The 20,162-nt window shown below is 41.0% G+C and overlaps 1 protein-coding gene across 7 annotated transcripts in view; it reads left to right on the top strand.

Moving 5' to 3' along the window:
• LOC128693903 (ribosomal protein S6 kinase alpha-5) overlaps positions 1–20,162 on the top strand; it is a 197,704-nt gene that overhangs the window by 51,528 nt on the left and 126,014 nt on the right. Inside the window, exons 1-2 of one of the 7 annotated variants that reach the window (XM_053783770.2) lie at positions 4,744–4,875; positions 6,679–7,270. The exons of 1 other annotated variant lie outside the window; for it this stretch is intronic. In XM_053783770.2, the coding sequence (XP_053639745.2) occupies positions 7,078–7,270 (193 nt within the window). In that variant the 5' untranslated portion in view covers positions 4,744–4,875; positions 6,679–7,077. Of the gene's footprint in view, positions 1–4,743; positions 4,963–5,103; positions 5,264–6,678; positions 7,271–20,162 lie in introns of those variants that run through there. 5 more of the 7 variants (XM_053783771.2, XM_053783773.2, XM_053783775.2 and 2 more) reach the window with 5 other exon arrangements.

The following is a 20,162-nucleotide window of genomic DNA, read 5'->3' as shown; positions in this document are numbered from 1 at the left end:
GTGTTCTTTCTTATATAACTGTGTTCTTTCTTATATAACTTTGTGTTCTTATATAACTTTGTGTTCGTTCTTATATAACTTTGTGTTCTTATATAACTTTGTGTTCTTTCTTATATAACCTTGTGTTCATATGTAACTTTGTGTTCTTTCTTATATAACTTTGTGTTCTTTCTTATATAACTTTGTGTTCTTTCTTATATAACTTTGTGTTCTTTCTTATATAACCTTGTGTTCTTATATAACCTTGTGTTCTTATATAACTTTGTGTTCTTTCTTATATAACTTTGTGTTCTTTCTTATATAACCTTGTGTTCTTATATAACCTTGTGTTCTTATATAACTTTGTGTTCTTTCTTATATAACTTTGTGTTCTTTCTTATATAACTTTGTGTTCTTTCTTATATAACCTTGTGTTCTTTCTTATATAACTTTGTGCTCTTTCTTATATAACTTTGTGTTCTTTCTTATATAACTTTGCGTTCTTTCTTATATAACTTTGTGTTCTTTCTTATATAACTTTGTGTTCTTTCTTATATAACTTTGTGTTCTTTCTTATATTTTTTTTTTTTATTCGCCGGTATTCTCCCGGCCCGGGTCTTTTCCAAGTAGTGGTGACCCGGTCTTGGCTCCCTATCTGGGGAGTGTCTCGAGACTTAAGTCTCCCATGAGAGGAGGTACAAGTACCTCCTCATCTTTGGGACCAAGTGTCCCCAGGCCTAGCCACATTCCCCGCCCTCACGGGGCTCGTAGGGAGAAGCTAGGCCTCTGGTCTGCCATCTGCCCCGCCCCAAAGGGGCTCGTGGGGTGACAGTCTTATGAGCTGCAGATGGTAGCAAGCTCAGGCATGTTTTTTCTTATATAACTTTGTGTTCTTTCTTATATAACTTTGTGTTCTTTCTTATATAACCTTGTGTTCTTATATAACCTTGTGTTCTTATATAACTTTGTGTTCTTTCTTATATAACTGTGTTCTTTCTTATATAACTTTGTGTTCTTTCTTATATAACTTTGTGTTCTTTCTTATATAACCTTGTGTTCTTATATAACCTTGTGTTCTTATATAACTTTGTGTTCTTTCTTATATAACCTTGTGTTCTTTCTTATATAACTTTGTGTTCATATATAACTGTGTTCTTTCTTATATAACTTTGTGTTCTTTCATACATAACTTTGTGTTCTTTCTTATATAACCTTGTGTTTCCTTTCTCGAAATCGTTACGCGAATTTTTCAGTATTTCGAAGCATTTCATGAAGATTCCAGATAATTTGGAGCGTCTGTTTTTCATGACTAAAATTACATACACCGCAGTGTGGAGATTTAATTAACATCGGAGCACAAACTGCTTTACATAATTAACATTACCAAGCCGCTTCAGTTATTGTATCTGAAGTATCTTACGTTTTGTTCAATCATATCTATATGTCTAACAAAGGAAAATGTAGACACAAACTGGTTGACAGTAAGTAGGTCAGCTACGCATATGGAAGTGTGCAATATGTAGGTCAGCTACGTACATTCATGCAAGTTACCTTCATTGCATCAGCAGTGCGATCATCAAGGTTTTCAGGCAGTTGTGAAAAGTGGTACTAGACTCATGTGTGTAACTATTTACAGTGCTCTCGTCTTTTCGTGGTGCGTAATATGCACCTAGTAAAACGTGTATTATTTTAGTACATTTAACTGCATGATATTTATATTCAGATAATTTCCTCTCACCAAGTGATGGTTAATTTTATTCTGTTGTTTGCCCTGAAACAAACATCGCTCGTTTTCTAATAGATAGCTTCGTTTTCTATTCAGTCTGACGTGGCAGACTTGTTTAGAATGAGTTAACGATATTGTCATTTTGGGATGGTACAGTATGTTTTCCCGGTCAGGGGTAGAAAGCCCGTTTCATTTCAAGGTCTCCCTTGCCTAGGGCAAGGCTGTAAGTATGAGGTCACCCATCCAGTTAGTGACCAGACTCAACAACGGTTTCACAAATACATGCACATTACTCATACTACCATGTCATTGGTTAGTAAGTAAGTTTATTCAGGTATACATAAATACAGTTACGTAGATTATCATACATAGCAGCATATGTGTAAAGAACCTTAGGATAACCCAGAAAAGTCAGAGTGACTTATTTCCATTGGGGATGTTGGTTGTCTTCGATAAATCTAGTATATAAAAAAATCACTGGTACCTGTGAATACAATAATTTGTTTGTAGCACACAACACACTGGACCTGGAACATCGAGGCACAGTCACGTATTTCAGCAAAATGTGACTTTGACGTGAGCTTTCCATTTCGGGTAGCCTACATCTGTTCATTAGTCATATTTTATATAAATAAAAATGGTAGGTTAATTGGGTTTAAAGCCCATTGACACGAGGGTCATTAAGGCTGCATGTAACCTGTTCACCAACAGTTAGTTACACTTTAATCTTTAAAATAGGGATTAAAGTAAACTCGAAGCATATGTACACTGAGAGATATACACCTGGCAGTGTATATATATATCCTGTGCTATTGAAGGACACAAATAACCTGAAAATTCGTTCCCTCCTTCGTAAAAAGAACAGCTAACTAAAATTAACCTAATTTGTATATGACATTTTTAATTTAGCACGAGCATCAGCCAGGCAACCTAACCCATAGTTGTTACATTTTACGAAATTTCAAATAATTTATTTTGCTTAACTTATCTGAAGATTTACATAACTGTTTTCCATGGAGAGGTGGAGACTCTTCATGTGACCTATATACAGTGTCAAAGCAAATGTAAGTAAGCAGTAGGCGGAGAGACAATGGTAGGAAGGTGAGGGGGAGGACTTTCTCTAACAGGACGTAGCAGACGAAGTGAAAGTAAAACTGCGAGTGTGTCGACGGTGCTACCATGGAGTGCACAAGTGTGGGGGAGGGAGTAATTTGACCATGATATTCGTGCAGACGAGCAGTGTCTGGCCTCACGTAATGGTGGCTCGTGTCATGGAAACTGTATGGCTGCTGCGATCTGCTAATAAAGCATTTAAACTACTAGATACGTCTCAGAGTTCTTAGAATGTAGTTTCTGGAGCGAAACAAAAATACTTGATAATACATGCACGGAAGATACTTGAGGGCTTATCCCAAATCTGTACATAACCATAAACTGGAGTGAGAGAAAGGAGTGTGAAATGCAGGGATGCCACGGGCGTTCCTGCATTTCATACGGTGCCAACATCCGTGGTTCAAGAGTTTTATTTAACCTGCTAACAACATATGTAAAAAATATTGCCTGAATAAGCATAGAAGTTTTCAAGAGGAAATTGGATCACTGCCTCTGCCAAGTGCCAGTTCAGCCAGGCTGTGATGGCAATGTGGACCAGCGGGTCACCATCAGCAACAGCGTGGTTGAACAGGCAATAAACAGAAAAGCCTGGCCCCAGGCCGGGCTACGAGGGTGGAAAAATTCTCGAACCCGGTCACATGTATGTAAAAGATACGAGTTGCCAGGAGTAGTGGTGGAAGACTGCAGCCTCGTTACTGAGGCACACAACCACAACGTTGCTGCGCTCACTTACACTTAGGAAAAAAAATTACAATAACGTAGCTGCAACAATTCGAATTTAATCCACAAATTGCAACTGAAAATTGGACGACGTTCTCGTCAGTTCTGGATCATTAACAAATTATGATCCAGGACGACTTAACGGTGCGGGAAGGACCGAAACCTCGGCCGTCCAGTTTTATTAAAATTCTGTTGGTTTCTTGTGAGTTGCATTGATTATTATTTAACTAGAGAGACAAGAGGATAACCAAGCCTTATTATTATTAATGGGGAAGCTCTTAACCCGTGAGGGTCACACAGGGTCTGGGGAATGGGAGGGTATCAGGTTTGACATAAGGAAGGAGATCGTAACTCTAATTCTTCGTATCAAGAGCCCTTCCCCACCATCAAGGCAGGAGAGACAGTGGAAAGGTAGTAGGTTTGTGTCAACGTGCGGAGAAACGTTAAGGAAATGTGAAAGAGGTGACAAATACTCTTCTGGCCTGTTGCCTTCTCTCTAGACCGGCCATTGTTCCTTGCTGAGTTTATCAGTAAGTAGCTCCTGATATCACCCTCCACTACGTTGCTCCTTGCTGAGTTTAACAATAAGTAGCTCCTGACATCACCCTCTCCACTCATTATTTATATTCCAAAAATCCATAAAGTTATTAAGTGTATATTGTGAGCTTTATTATTATTATTATTATTATTATTATTATTATTAGTAGTAGTAGTAGTAGTAGTAGTAGTAGTAGTAGCAGTAGTAATAGTAGTAGTAGTATTAAAGGGGAGGATAGCTGCAATTTTATTGGATCAAGAGTGTTTTGCCAGCATAAATAACCTACATTGGAAAGAGAGAGAGAGAGAGAGAGAGAGAGGGGGGGGGGAGGGAGGAAAGGGTGGGTGGGGAAAAGAAGAGTACAAACAGGGACAGGTAGACTATGGGAAACAGACTGGGCAATTGATTAAACTACATAATTTACCTTATATAATAATTTACATGACTATACACCAAGAAACATAATCTTTAAAGGTAAAAAACAGAATATCTTAGCTGCAGAACTCATATGTAAGATAAATCAATACACCAAATCACCGCTCACACGGTTTATCTTTTAATATATTTCCCGGATTATGTGGGAATTTTACAGCAGGAAACTACACAGATATGTATAAAGAAGAGACATTAACATATGGTGCTAAAATCGTCAGCCGCCAACTGCGGGTTTGTCCCAGGAGAAAATGTGCGAGTTGGCAACTGCGTGCAGTATCAGGTGGTGGTGTTGTGACACTCAGCTGTTTCAGTCAGTAGTCAGCTGATCGCTCCGTGGTACTTGTGCGTGCTCTCACAGCCTATCGTACGTCTCGGATGCTTCAATGTACCACCTGCGTTAGTGCATTATATCGGGCCATAACGTTTGGAACTGAAAGTAAATGATAAGAAGGTACCAGTTAATGATCCAGCGAATAGGAGAAAGAGGGAAGAGTGCCTGTTCCAATCTGTGCACCAAATGGCGAGTGCAGACGTGGCATGAATGTTGATGCTAACATGACTTTTCTGGCCTAAGAAAAACGTTTAAATATATTTTTATATGGAAATATATTAATGTGCATTATCATGCGCAGTACTGTGTAAACAGTGGAGATTACCACTGAATAGACTGTCTTCTTTGAGGAAAATATTGCACTAATTCTTAGAGGAAAATGATGTGGGACTTTTTCAAGTTCCGTGAATTTGTGGATTAGGTTAGTAAACTGTGTATGTAAAGTGTCGTCCATTGACTGCAGAAGCACGCCAGGGGGAAAACAAATGCTCAGCATACGGCTTAGTGTCGAAATATTTCCTTGTTACCCCGAGTTGCAAGTTGGCAGCCATTATTGCAGCTGGAATGGCTGATAGCTACGAGGCACTAACAACAGGAGGGGAGGAGGTATAGTGAAAAGTGAGATAATTGTGTAGGCGTGATGCAAGAGAGAGTGGTGAGGGAGGCAGCAGCAGCCAGCAAGGCGACTGACGGCCCACACCTCACATAGCTGGCATGCTTTCTCACTTTCTCACTATAAATACAAGCATTCCTTCTTACTCTTTACTGAGTATCGGGGAAGAACAAAGGAGGCGAGTTAGGGTGTTTGGTGCAGGAGTGGCGGATACGGGTAGTTGAAAGGTAAAGAGTGGGTGGTGGGAAAAAGTGAAGGCCGGGTGCTGGTGGTGGCAGCTCTGGTAGGAACGGTGGACGGGCGCTGCTGCTCGCAGATGACCCACTTTCTCGGCACAGTTCCTTGTGCGGGCGGCACACAACGGATCACGTACAGTTACACATGGACCACGTACATGCATACACATTACGTACAGACATACTCATTACGTACAGACATGCGTGTTACGCAGTTGCACTTGGATCACTTGCAGTTACACGTGGATAACTTGCAGTTGTACATATATCACATTGCGTACTATGTATAATACCTATCATGCAGCGTTGAGACTAAATTTTTTGGTGAATACAATAATATACATGGTACCTCAGTCACGTGCAGTTAAACATATCACATACAGGCCCGCATCACGTACAGTTACACAGGCATCACGTACAGTTACACATGCATTACGTACAGCTACACAGGTACATTCAACCTTAATGGCATCTTGTGAACATTTGCCGTATGATCTTGCAAGGAGTGCTCAGTCGCATTAAAGAGTGGAGTATACCTGTCAAGATGATGCTAGCTTCATTACCTAGTTCGGCGTCATTGTTGCTGGTGTCAACACTTTTTTACTGCATCTGTTGTCTTCTTTTTAATTGGGTCCACCACATTGCGGCACACTAGCCATTCACAACTAACCCATGTCTTGGAAAGTTTAGAAAAACGTTTCGTTCCGTTTCGGATCATTATGCTGAAGCTACAGCCGAGAAAATGGGGGAAAAAAGACTGACCCTTGAAATGTCGTCTAAAGTTTCCTTGATAGTGTGGGCTGGTTGCGGATTGTTCCAGTCACGGTGTTGTGAACTTATTCTTCACCTGTGTCATACCTGTGCTTGAAGCACAGGTGTTAAAACAAGTGCAGCGTGGGTTACACTATTTTACCCTTGGCGAGTCAGTAATCACAATTCAATTTTAACAACGGTATAGCAATTTTCATACAATTATTTTTTCCTCAGGTTTTAATATTACCAATAGACTATTAAAAAACTAGTAAAAGACGGACTTGCATCAACTTTCTAAATAAGACGGCTCCTAGACAGTGAAGGTTGCAAGCTTGATAGCGAAACTCAACAGGAGCAGAGGAAAGAGATAGCGTAGGAGGTGGCAAAGTCTGGTGTTCTCGTGGTGTGAGTTTGATGACCCACCCAGACATCCTCAACCACCACCTCTGTTCCCCCAGCTGTTGTTGCTACTATCAGGGAATTTACTGACGAGTTGAGCCCCACTTTACCTCAGTGGAAGACTTTTTCACCATAACCGCCACTATCATCCAACTCCTGGGAGACAAGCAACAGGCTATAAGCTCTCGTGACTGTCCTTCCTCACCACCACCATCCTGACAACGAGATCCCATCATGGGGGTGCACAGGACAGCAGAGGAACCTGGCGGAGGCTTAGAGACGCTGGAGGAGGAGGAAGAAGACGACGAGTATGGTATTGATGGTATGTTGCACCGCCGCTACCATCACTACCCGCAGCGTCACCATTCCACCAGCAGCAGCACCAACAGTGATGTCCTCAATAACAACCAACTTGATAACGGCAAAGGTAAAAACACAAGCTTCCTATGGATTATAAATTTTGTTCAGTCAGTGCTGTTGCTGTGGAAGCTGTTGTGCTTCTTTCTGTCTTTGTGTTAATCTCATATATCCATATGATTTGTAAGTTACTTAGCGAGTCCTGTGAGGGATCATAATGAAGGTTGGCCACAGCACCTTGGCAACAGCAGCAGGTGTATCAAGCAACAATAACTTAACAATGGTTGGTTCTCTTTACTTTTAATATATATAAATTTTCTGTATCTTTAGAGACGTTCTTCTAATTCTTAATCTTATTCCCATTATTATTATTATATGGACTTTTGTATGTTTATTTGTTTTACAGTTACTTAAATACGGGTAAGTGAAGTGAGGACATAATGCAATTAAACCAGAAGCGAGCGTTTATTCAGCACTCTCGCTGCATTGATCACCTTCACTGTTTTCCCCTTCATAGTGTTTAGTCTAGCATCGTCTCTTCACTTCCTTGGTTCGTGTCAGCAACAAGCCAACACACCCTTGTAGTTGTTATTATCTTAATTTCTTGGTAGGATGTCCAGACTAGGTCCTCTCACTCTATTCTGGCGCTTTTGAAATTAGTGTCACCTGCGGCAGCCTTTCCCCAGCACACCTCCGCTCTCTTGATGGGCGGCTACTCTCTCTCTCTCTCTTGTGGTGTTGCTGGCTGGGTGAAGGGGGCGCGGGGCGCTCTTATAGACCTGTGGAAGCTTTCTGAGAAGTGGGTGGGTGACGGGCGGCTCCTTGCATGTTAGCTGTGGCTGTTCGTGGGTTGTGCTTCATTTATATCTTTATCACAGCTTGAAAGCATCAAGTGTCCGGTAAAGAGGTTTATGTGCAGATAAGTGTAGTTAGGGATACCTCTGAGAATGCTGTACAGATTATGAAGTTCAATGAAGAGAAATTTCAATTACTCAGATATGGAAAACTGGAGGAAATTAAAACTGTATCAGGGTATACAAGTTCTAACCATACAATAGAGCGAAAAAGTAATGTGAAGGACCTGGGAGTGTCAATGTCAGAGGAAATTGCCTTTAAAGATCACAACAATGTATCTACCGCATCTGCTAGGAAAATGATAGGATGGATAATGAGAACCTTCAAAACTAGGGACGTCAAGCCCATAATGATTCTCTTCAAATCGCTTGTTCTCTCTAGGCTGGAATACTGCTGTACACTAACTGCCCCCATCAAGGCAGGCGAAATTGCTGACCTGGAGAGTGTACAAAGAACTTTCAAGGCACACATAAGTACGATAAGGCACCTAAATTGCTGGGAACGGTTGAAGTCCCATTATTTGTATTCCTTGGAACGCAGGCGAGAGATACATGCTAATATACACTTAGAAAATCCTAGAGGGATTAGTACCAAACTTGCACATGAAATTCACTCCCTATGAAAGCAGAAGACTCGGCAGGAGATGTAACATTCCCCCAATGAAAAGCAAGGGTGCCACGAGTACACTGAGAGACAGCACAATAAGTGTCAGGGGCCCAAGACTGTTCAATTGCCTCCCAACATACATAAGGGGGATTACCAATAGACCCCTGACTGTTTTCAAGAAGGCACTGGACAGGCACCTAAAGTCAGTACCTGACCAGCCGGGTTGTGGTTCGTACGTCAGTTAGCGTGCGGCCAGCAGTAACAGCCTGATTGATCAGGCCCTGAGCCACCACGAGGCCTGGTCTCAGACCGGGCCGCGGGGGCGTTGACCCCCGAAACCCTCTCCAGGTAAACCCCAGGTACGTGTGGAGAGTGCTGAGGTTTCCTTACATATGGTTACCTGTAGTCGTTTCGCCCCTCAAGGAAGGTTCCTTGATGTTGGTGAGGGGCTCTTTATTTAGGGAATTGGATCTGTGCTCCAGTTCCCCGAATTAAGCCTGAATGCCTTCCACATCCCCCCCCCCAGGCGCTGTATAATCCTCCGGGTTTAGCGCTTCCCCCTTGATTATAATTATAATAATAATAATGTAGTCGCTTCGGGGGTTACCGCCCCCGCGGCCCAGGCCCACGCCATGCCTCCTAGTTGCTGGCTTGATCGATTAGACTATTGGTGCCTGCAGTCCAATGTATACACCACTTGAGGAGCTTATCCATTCCCCCTAGTTGTCTTTGCAGGGTCGATTCATAACTCCTGGGCCCTAGCTGAGGATTCTGTACAGATGGTATAGTTATTTATTATGTTTGCAGGCTTCGAATTTTGTGGCTCATGACTGAGTATTGGATACATGTTGTGGGGGGTTAGAGGTGGAGAATAGTGACGGAGGGCAGCTACTACACCAAGCAGTGAGGGGGTTTGTAACTTGTCCGGTGGTGTTAATGTTAAGTGCAGAGAGACTCTCACACTGTGCATGTTATGCTTCCTGTTAACCTTCATCTTTTTCCTTCTGTTGCAGCTTGTCTTGTACCAGTCTTGTACCCAGTTTTATAGTCTGCGCACATTAGTATTTACTTATAGGTGTTACTTGTTTATATTATTTACAAGGTTAATACAGTGAGTGGGATCAGCCTTTCACACCTACAAATCTACTTGACGCTATCTCAAGAGAATGAAGTTCATTGCAAACCATAAGACCGCACCTTGCGTCACTTATGAATGTGATGGTGTCTCGTGTGTAATCACGTGTTAGTGTAAATATAAAGGAACGTGCCAGCCTGGCAGTAGAATTATAGATGGGTGGAACAACATGCAGGTAGTGTCATTGAAGCGAGCTTTCCGGAGAGATTTAAAAATAATTTAAGACAAATGTATGAGAATGGGTGGATGTGAGTAAGACTTGCCTAGCATGGGTCAGCGCACCTATTATAGCAGCACTACTCCTGTATTCTCATGTTTTTTATACGTGTCATTACCTGTTTGTAAGTTCAACCAGTCGCTGGGTCAGCTTACAAACGGTGGTGGTTTGAATGGTTTGTTTCAAGGGGTACGGGTAAAGGGTGCCACTTTCCCCGCAGGATGTTTACGTGACTAATAAGTCAGATCTCTTTTGGCATAAATGGTGGGATATTTATCTTTTCGTCTAAATTTGCTGACAATTCCGGCTGATGACACGGAACGAATTATAGACATGAATTGTGAAATGTGAAACGTAGACTTCGGATAGTTTTACTTGCTTTGTGATTATAATTTATATAATAAAGTGAAGTGGTCACGACAGTATCATGTTCTTAATTATAATGTACATTGAATAATGTTAGAAGTGGAATGCTTTTAAATATAATAAAACAAGCCTATTTGTATGTGTGAGGAGGGAGGGAGGGATGTGGGTGGGTGGGTGGGAAGGTTTTGAGGTCGAGGAACCCTACCGAGGAAGCCTCCTGTTGCTGCTGCTGCTGCTGCCAGGTGTGGGTGAGCCGTTAGTCGAGGGCAAGGAGCAGGGACCACACCGTTGTCTCAACCATTCCTCGGGGAACTTGTACATCACTTTATCTTGTACATCACTTTATCTTGTACATCACTTCATCCTGTACATCACTTTATCTTGTACATCACTTCATCCTGTACATCACTTTATCCCGTACATCACTTTATCCTGTACATCACTTTATCCTGTACATCACTTCATCCTTTCCCCCTCTCATCGTATATTATCTCTGTACAATAATGGTACAGTGGTTGGTAGGTTAAGATATACATCATTATTTTACCAGCTAAGAGCTACTACTGCCTTCCTCAGCTCCTTTAAAAGTCTTCCCTAACATTATCCGTCAAGTGGACACAAATCTCTGTAGCCTTGAAGCTGTTTTCTTATTACATAAAACTTAATCTAACATATTCCGGTAATGAATATATGTCTTTCAACATTGAAAATGCAATAATTCACAAAACTAAGAGGCAGATTTAGATACAGATGTGTTGTTGGTAATATATATATATATATATATATATATATATATATATATATATATATATATATATATATATATATATGTATATATATATATATATATATATATATATATATATATATATATATATATATATATATATATATATATATATATATATATATATATATATACGGAATTGAGGCATTTTCAGTCTTGCCCACATCCAGAAATAACTGACACACCTATATATAAATACAAAATATAATTTTTATGAACATGCAAAGAGGGAACAGGATGAAGTAATAACCAGCTATGGACCAAAGATTTCATTTGGTCACTTCAACATACATGTACTTCCATTCATTATCATAGCTCCAGCATTAACATGCTGTATTTTCTCTAAATCAAATATAACCTGTCATCGTTTTCCTCAGGTTGATACAGCTGTAAGCTGGTGATTAATATTCCAGAAAGCAGCTGGCATCTCCTCTCTAGAATAAGTACATGATAGAGTAGTCATCGGTATAGTCATGCGATTTTGGGATGAGACGAAGTAGCTATGTCTCTCTCTCTCTTTCTCTTTCTCTTTCTAGGTTATTGCACTGAAGAATCCAGTCATTCCAAGTTTTCAAGTTTTGAACTGTTAGTATATTGGCAAATTTCACCTAAATAACCTATACTTTGAAAGTATCATAAAATGCATTGGCGTTATAAATGAAGATCTGAAGCCAGTTAGAGGAGACGTTCTCCAGCTATTGAATGGAACTCAATATCAGTTTTAAAAAGATGGCAAATTGGAACTTAGGAGCCTAGTAACAATGCAAAGCTTCTATTATGCAAACCACACCAGCGCTTAAAAACTTAAGGCGACCAGAAAAGGCATTCTCTACTTATACTATACTTAGTATGGTCTTTCTTATAAGATGCGTCAGTCATTAATGACTGAAACCTTTCAGATGAGAGTGTCAAGATACTTCACGGAAAAAATACCACATCATTTTAAAAAAAAATAAAACAATCAAATTGACTCCCACACACTAATAACACTCCCAACCTTTTATAAAAAGTAGGCTACACCAGTTCTGAACGCTCCGAACAGATGACGAGATTTTATCTCGTTGTCTCGCGGATTTCAAAAAGCAGGAATTGTTTATATAAAATTGACCAGAGGCCACCTGCACACGCCAGTATACGTTGAAAGTTTTATGCCAATCGGTTGAAGCATTCTCAAGTTATAAACTAAAGTCCAGAGAGGAAGAAAGATGTTACCCATCGAAGATAATATAGAATATAAAAACTTTTACAATTACGAGACATAACTGACTAGACCGTTGTTGACGTGTTAATATCTGATAAGCAGTTGTTAAGATACTTGATAGATAGCGAGCCACTGAGGGGCAGTGATGAGAACAGTAAGAGGAGTCTGTGATGGTAACACTGTGACACATTGGTGGCACTTGTGTGAGGGTGTGGGAAGGCACTGGTAGTGGCACGTGTGTATGTGTGTGTTACCATTTTGTCCAAGACACTTGCCACTAAGACGCTTGGCCTGTTTGTGTGAGGGTGTTTGTGTTATCCCCTAATTGTGGTTGCAGAGGTCAAGTCATAACGTGTGTGTGGATAGGTGTACTCGCCTAATTGTAGTTGCAGAGGTCGGGTCTCAGCTCCTGGTCCCTCCTCTCTGCTGACCGCTACTAGTTTCACTCGTGGCTGCGTGAGCCCTATATACATATTCTTAAAGCTATGTATGGATTCTACCTGTACCACTTCGCTGTCTAGGTTGTGTATGTGTGTGTGTGTGTGTGTGTGTGTGTGTGAGTGACAAGGGGTGGTATTGGAGGCGGTATTGGTGATGTTTTGTGGGTGGGAAAGAGAGATGACAGCACTAGGTAGGAGAGATTAGCACTGGCGATACTGCTGGTGGGAAAGAGAGGGTTGATGGCAACATTGTGTGAGTGGTCAAGAGAAGAGTGGTGGCGACACTGTGGGTGGATGAGGTGATGGCACCAGTGTGGGTGGGAGAGAGGGTCATGACAATATTGGGTGGGTGGGAGAGACGGGTGATGGCTCTGTAGAGTAGTAGTGACAGACTGTATGAGGGGTGATGGCAACACTGTGTGTGTACTCACCTAATTGTGGCTGCAGGGGTCGAATCATAGCTCCTGGCCCTGCCTCTTCACTGGTCGCTACTAGGTCACTCTCTCCCTGCTCCATGAGCTTTATCATACGTCTTCTTAAAGCTACGTATGGTTCCTGCCTCCACTACATCACTTTCCAGACTATTCCGCTTTCTGACAACTCTATGACTGAAGAAGTACTTCCTAACATCCCTGTGACTCATCTGAGCTTTTAACTTTCAATTGTGACCCCCTTGTTGTTGTGTCCCATCTCTGGAACACCCTATCTCTGTCCACCTTGTGGATTCCTCTCAGTATTTTCTATGTCGTTATCATATCCCCCCTATTTCCTGTCTTTTAGTGTCGTCAGGTCGATTTCCCTTAACCTCTTCTCGTAGGACATGCCCCTTAGCTCCGGGACTAGTCTCTTGCAAAACCTTCTTGCACTTTATCTAATTTCCTGATGGGCTTGGCCAGGTGTTGGTTCCAAACTGGTGCTGCGTACTGCAAGATGGACCTGACGTACACGGTGTACAGAGTCCTGAACGCTTCCTACTGAGATGTCGGAATGCTATTCCTAGGTTTGCTAGGCGCCCATATACTGCAGCAGTTATTTGGATGATGTGAACCTCAGGAGATGTGCTCGGAGTGAGATTTGTAGTGTTTGTCCCCCAAGACTGTACTCTGCGGTCTTCTTTGCCCTTCCCTAATCTTCATGACTTTGCATTTGGTGGGGTTGAACTCCAGGAGCCAGTTTCTGGACCAGGCCTGCAGCCTGTCCAGATCCCTGTGTGTGTGTGTGTGTGAGTGTGTGTGTGTGTATACAGGTACTCACCTATATGTGGTTACAGGGATCGAATCACGCTGAGAGAGAGAGAGGGAAGGGAGGGGGGGAGGGAGGGAAGAATAGATGGAGGGGGAGGGAGGGAGGGAGGAAGAGCTGGAGAGGGAGGGAGGGAGGAAGAGCTGGAGAGGGAGGAAGGGAGGAAGAGCTGGAGAGAGAGGGAAGGAGGAAGAGCTGGAGAGAGAGGGAGGGAGGAAGAGCTGGAGAGGGAGGGAGGGAGGAAGAGCTGGAGAGGGAGGGAGGGAGGAAGAGCTGTAGAGGGAGGGAGGGAGGAAGAGCTGGAGAGGGAGGAAGGGAGGAAGAGCTGGAGAGGGAGGGAGGGAGGAAGAGCTGGAGAGGGAGGGAGGGAGGGAGGGAGGAAGAGCTGGAGAGGGAGGGAGGGAGGAAGAGCTGGAGAGGAAGAGAATGAGAGAGAGAGAGAGGGAGAGAGAGAGGAGGGAGAGGCGACAGAATTGCAGACAGCAGGGGGGTCAGTCTATATCAACGTCTGCGACTACAATTTCCTTGTGTTGTTAAAGCTCACAAGTTTCCTAGTGTGTATGAGTGGGTGGGTGGCTTTGGGTGTCTGTTTATAATGTTTATGGCGAGTTTGCAGTGCACGTTATATTTGTAGACGTTATTTTCTGTTAGTATATACGATGCACCCTGAATCCTACTCAGTATGGGTTGGAACCATTGTCATCCAAATGACACTGAAGTTAACTTGCGATCAGCTTGACTTTATGATATTCAGGTGGACGAGCAAAGCTTGTGGGTGTGGAGAATGTCCTAGTTACTAGGATCACTCCTCCCTGGAGGCAAATCCTTCGGCAGTGGAAGTCATACAATACTAGGGAAAATGGGTGAGAATCAGGTTAAGATAAGATAAGGTTTGATCCAGAGAGACGCAGTTCCATTCCTTGGATCAACTGCCTTTCAGGCGCTGAAGCCACCCCGTTAGAAGGACTGCCTCCTTGATAATTAAACGATTCTTTCACAAGAGAAGGCAGGCACTTGACTACCACAGTATTAGTGAGCAGCGGTAAGACAAGAGGGTTGTTTTTAGCCTGGGTGTTATAATGGAGGCAGAGGCTCCACTGAGCCGCTTGACTTATTACTAACACTCGCCTCACCACGCAGTTTTCTGCAAGTAAAATACTACTAATTATTACCTCGAGCATGACTACGGGTCCAGATATCTACCGTATGTAGAGTGATAGTAAAAAAAAAAACGGGAGCGGAATTAATGTGTAATTCTTGCAGATTGAAATTGCCGAATTCGAATTCGTACATAAGGAAGTAAATAAATTAGGCAGAGTAAGGTACCATATTTGAAGCAGTCTGATGAAGCTTCAGTATGTCTGCTTCAAATATAATAAATATTGTTGGTGTAATTTGGGAATTCGAATGTCATGGAAATGCACTTAAAAGCTTTAGAAATTAATCAGTGTATAAAATGTGCTTGGCAAGCATTATTATTATTATTATTATTATTATTATTATTATTATTATTATTATTATTACATACCCCTGAAGGGACACCTATATGTGGTTGCCTGGATTTTTTTTAATCTTCCTTCAACTTTCCTTTTTTTTCCCGCTCATAACAAGACAAAGCCTCATCCGATCGGCTTTCAATTTTTCCACGCTGATGTACGGTAAGTAGGGCAAGATTCTTGGAACAGTTAGCATATTCAGGTGCTCCTGTGACCAGGGTGTAGAATACATTCCCAGCTTCCTGGAATGGGTCTAATAGCTTTCATGACCCCCTGCTGCGTGGCTTCAAACGTTCATAAAGTATGCTTCCTAATTCAACGAGGCGGTGGAGAGTGGAATTCAGATGTGTAGGCGCACAGCAGCAAATTTTAAGTAAAATAACGTGAAATTTGAATTCCTGTTAAATCAAATACATTAGTCTGCTTCTGAATGGCGTCTTACGTAGAGGATGGTACCTGTTAAGCTTTGTGTGCAGGGTAAATTTGTCAGACTACTACATTGGTTTATAAAACTTGAAATAATTGGAATCCATGCTTCTTCTGATCGGCTTCAAATTTTCAAAGCCTTGGTGTGTTTTGCGTAAGTCGCATTTTGCCAGTTTTGTCAAATAAATAGTAATATTGGTTTCCATACAATAAATGAATGTCTTGTCTTATCGGCTTCAAAATATTAATGCTGTTGCATTCTATAAGAATGACGACACCCTACAAGTGAAGGTGTGTAGATGCAAATTTGAAATTGTGGTGAAAGTTTGCAAAAATTTGGAATCATTGGACTCAAATAAATTGCTGGATAATACCCTTCGTGATATCCCAGAAACAAAGTTTGAAGCCTATATTTAAAGAAAACCTGGCCTTTACTTTGAGACGCAAGTTTTTAAATTGCCAATTTTATTTTATTAGTTTCTATATAAAAACTAGAAAGTGCCTCTTCTGGTAACTTCTAAAAATAGTGATGTGTATCTTAATTAAAAGTATTTTCGTACTGAACTCGGGCTGTGTAGGTACCAATTTGACAGTTCTCTGTAACTGGCAAATTTGAGATTGTAGAGAATTTTAAATAAAATTTAATCGAGAAGTGTTGAAAACTCACGGTTTTATAGCATTTTTAATTTTTACGAGTTTAGTCAGTATGATCATAGGGGGAGGAATGTATCTCTAATTCTTCAGATCAAGAGGTCTTCACCAGCATTGAGACACCTTGAAGGAACCTACTAGAGCAGTCGGGGAAGGGGGGAGGGTAGATGCAGTTAGACTTGAGGTAAATGTAAGGTACAGTACTTTCACTATGGCGTTCTCTATAAATGGGGTTGTAACGCTTCCACAACCTGAGGGTGGTGAGACCCACTCTATATTAACGGTAAAAATCTAGTTGGAATAAATCCATACAGTAGAGACCCTCAAAACTACGGCATTTGGCTTCGGTTACTCAACCAAGTATAGATTCACCGTGATGCAGTATCTTAGCGAGAGCTTTTCTTTGTGCAGAGTTCCCCTCAAGATGGATGCCTCGATGCTGCTGGTGAAGGTTTCTTAATCCAAGTACCTTGTATTACCCTCTCCTTTCTTAGATTGCCTCCCATTCCCCAGGCATTATAGGTTAGCGTTTTCCTCTGTATTATAATAATAAATATACTGTGCTAAGTTTTGTGTGAAAACCTAACTGTACTCATACGAGGAAACGTGGATGGTTTATCAGCATCTCACTAGAAGTGAAGAGTTCCCTAAGGTGCAAGGATATCATGTCTCGTACCTTAACTTTGCAAACAACAGCACTTCATGTCCACGAGGTGTGAATTTCAATAAAGAATTTATTTTCATTGGTTGTTCGTTATCTTAATCTTAGTTTAACCTTTTTTTTAATATCCTTGGCACTGCCTCTTTACTTCCGAGCATGAAAGGCTGGCGTGTTAGTATTACTACGGACCAATCTGTTGGTAAGAGTTACTACGTGACCAATCACAGGGAAGTTTGGCAACAGGCGCACTTTCTCTCACTGTCTGTTGATGACACGGTGGCGCTTGTAGGTCGTGCGTAGAGTGTGTTGCTTGGGAGCGCAAATGGGAAATACCAGCTGCTTGCATCACAGGGAAGTTTGGCAACAGGCGCACGCCTATACTAGTCACTTGTTCTCACTGTCTGCAAGCATTGATGACACGGTGGCGCTTGTAGGTACCTGTTACACATGCTAGGAGGTACCTGTTACACATGCTAGGAGGTACCTGTTACACTGGGAGGTACCTATTACGCACATTGGCGGATATCTACTATATACACTGAGATGTACCTACCACAGACACTAACGGATACCTACTACACTTTGCGAGTACCCAATTGTATATACTGGGAGGTACCAGTTACATAAACTGGGAGGTACCAGTTACATAAACTGGGAGGTACCAATTACATAAACTGGGAGGTACCAATTACATAAACTGGGAGGTACCAATTACATAAACTGGGAGTCCCCTCAAGGGAGGTTCCTTGACGCTGGTGAGGGGCTCTTGATCTAGGGAATTGTATCCGTGCTCCAGTTCCCTGAATTGAGTCTGATACCTTCCATCCCCCACAGGCGCTGTATAATCCCAACGGGTTTAGCGCTCTCCATGATAAAAAACTAAACTAAACTGGGAGGTACCACTTACATATACCTGGAGGTGCCTGATACACGCTGGCTGTACATACATATTAGGAGAATCGCGTCACCAGTACACAACATAAAACATTTAGAAAAACTAAAAATACAACATCCTTCCCTATTTCTACCCCCCTCCTTCCATTTCCCTCTCTTTATCTCTTCTCACTCTCCCTCGTCAACTCTCTCTCTTCCTGCAACCTGCTTTCCTAGCCGCTTTCTCTCCCGCTGTCAACCCACCCGTCCTCCCCTCTCCCTTTACCTCTTCCTCTCTCTCTACTCCCTCTTTTCATTGCCTTCTCTCTCTTACCCTCGTTTTCTCTCTCTACTCCCTCGTTCCCCCCTCATTTTGTCCCCAATTCCTTTTACCTTCATCCTTTCTTAATACCTTCCCTCTCTTACTTTCTCTTCTTTCTCATTTCCTCTCCTCCCTTTTTCTCTGTCTTTAATAACGTATAACGTACATGTGTGTACACTACATGTATGTTATTAAATTGCAACGAATGACCCCCCCCCCCCCCGGGTTTTTCAAGAACGTAATAATAATAATAATATTGACTTGCTGAAAATAGTCTGCATAAATCTTAAAGAAGTGTTACTTAACGTACTTAATCAGCTCCAAAGTGAAATTATTCATGGGGATTTCAGTCTTGGCACTTACTTTCTGATGCTTTGATGTATTTTCATTTATAATGATCTCAATAAAACAAGCAAAGCAATCTGGGTCAAGTGCATACAGAAGTACGTCGTGTTGCTTCCCTGGTATTTTATTTCCCACTTTCCTGTTTGAGCTCAATGACTACAACATAGGACACATTATTATTATTATTATTATTATTATTATTATTATTATTATTATTATTATATTCCCTCAGGGTAGGTTACTTGATTCTTGCAGGGACTCTTGATCCAGGGAATTGATCAAGTTCTTCTCTTCTTGGACTTAATCTGTTTGCTTCCGGTTTTTGAGGCTTTGACACCCCCAAACGGGTTTAGCTCTCTGCGATTAATGTAATATACGAGTCGCTGGAATAGAAAACTAATAGTTCTGAGGTCCCTAGTTGCCCTGAAGAGTCTTTTGCCTAACTCCTTAAGGAACGTAGATGTTATGGTATATATATATATATATATATATATATATATAATATATATATATATATATATATATATATATATATATATATATATGCCGAATAGGTAAAACTGGTCAGTTAGGAAAAACTCATTTAAAATTGTCGTTTCTAAAATTTTCTCTTATACATTTGAAGATATATTAATGATTGTACCAAAAGAGCCTTAGGAAACTTACCTAACATTATAACAAGCGCAATTTAATTTAGCATAATCCAAGTAAATATATTTTAGATAAGTTTACAATAATTTAATAAACACAATGAAATATATTTGTTTCGTTAGATTCATTATTATTTTAGGGAAATTTTTGCATACAAAAATTTTCGCTTGCCCTCTTCGGCAAGAAGTGCGTTGCTATTTAAGCCAAAATCGCAAGTTATGCATATTCAGCACACACACATATATATATATATATATATATATATATATATATATATATATATATATATATATATATATATGTCGTGCCGAATATGTATATATATATAATCTTTTACTATTAGGTCAGAATGTTTCATAATTTTTGCAGTAATAATAAAGGAAGTGTTGTGAAGCAGTACTCATGTCCTTGTATGTATTATCAGTTTTAAACTTCATGTTTAAGATTATTTATAAGTCACTGTTTAAAATTTAGTGTTACTAAAAATATAAATGATAATTACTGCTGGAAACTGCCCCTGTGAGGGTAACCAGAAAAAAAAATATGCAGTGTACAGCCTAACTTAAAGTTAACCACTTACCAAATTCTGCAGTGATATTATTAAACCTTTTAAGCGAACATCCACAAAAGGCTGAAAAATGCTTACCGTAAATCTCATGAAATGTAGATTTTATTTTTTACTTGCCTT

The sequence above is a fragment of the Cherax quadricarinatus genome, chromosome 33 (assembly GCF_038502225.1).
Source record: "Cherax quadricarinatus isolate ZL_2023a chromosome 33, ASM3850222v1, whole genome shotgun sequence".
In the NCBI taxonomy this organism is placed as follows: Eukaryota; Metazoa; Arthropoda; class Malacostraca; order Decapoda; family Parastacidae; genus Cherax; species Cherax quadricarinatus.
The sequence above is the reverse complement of the archived record's forward strand: the minus strand, read 5'-3'. Positions and strand labels throughout refer to the sequence as shown.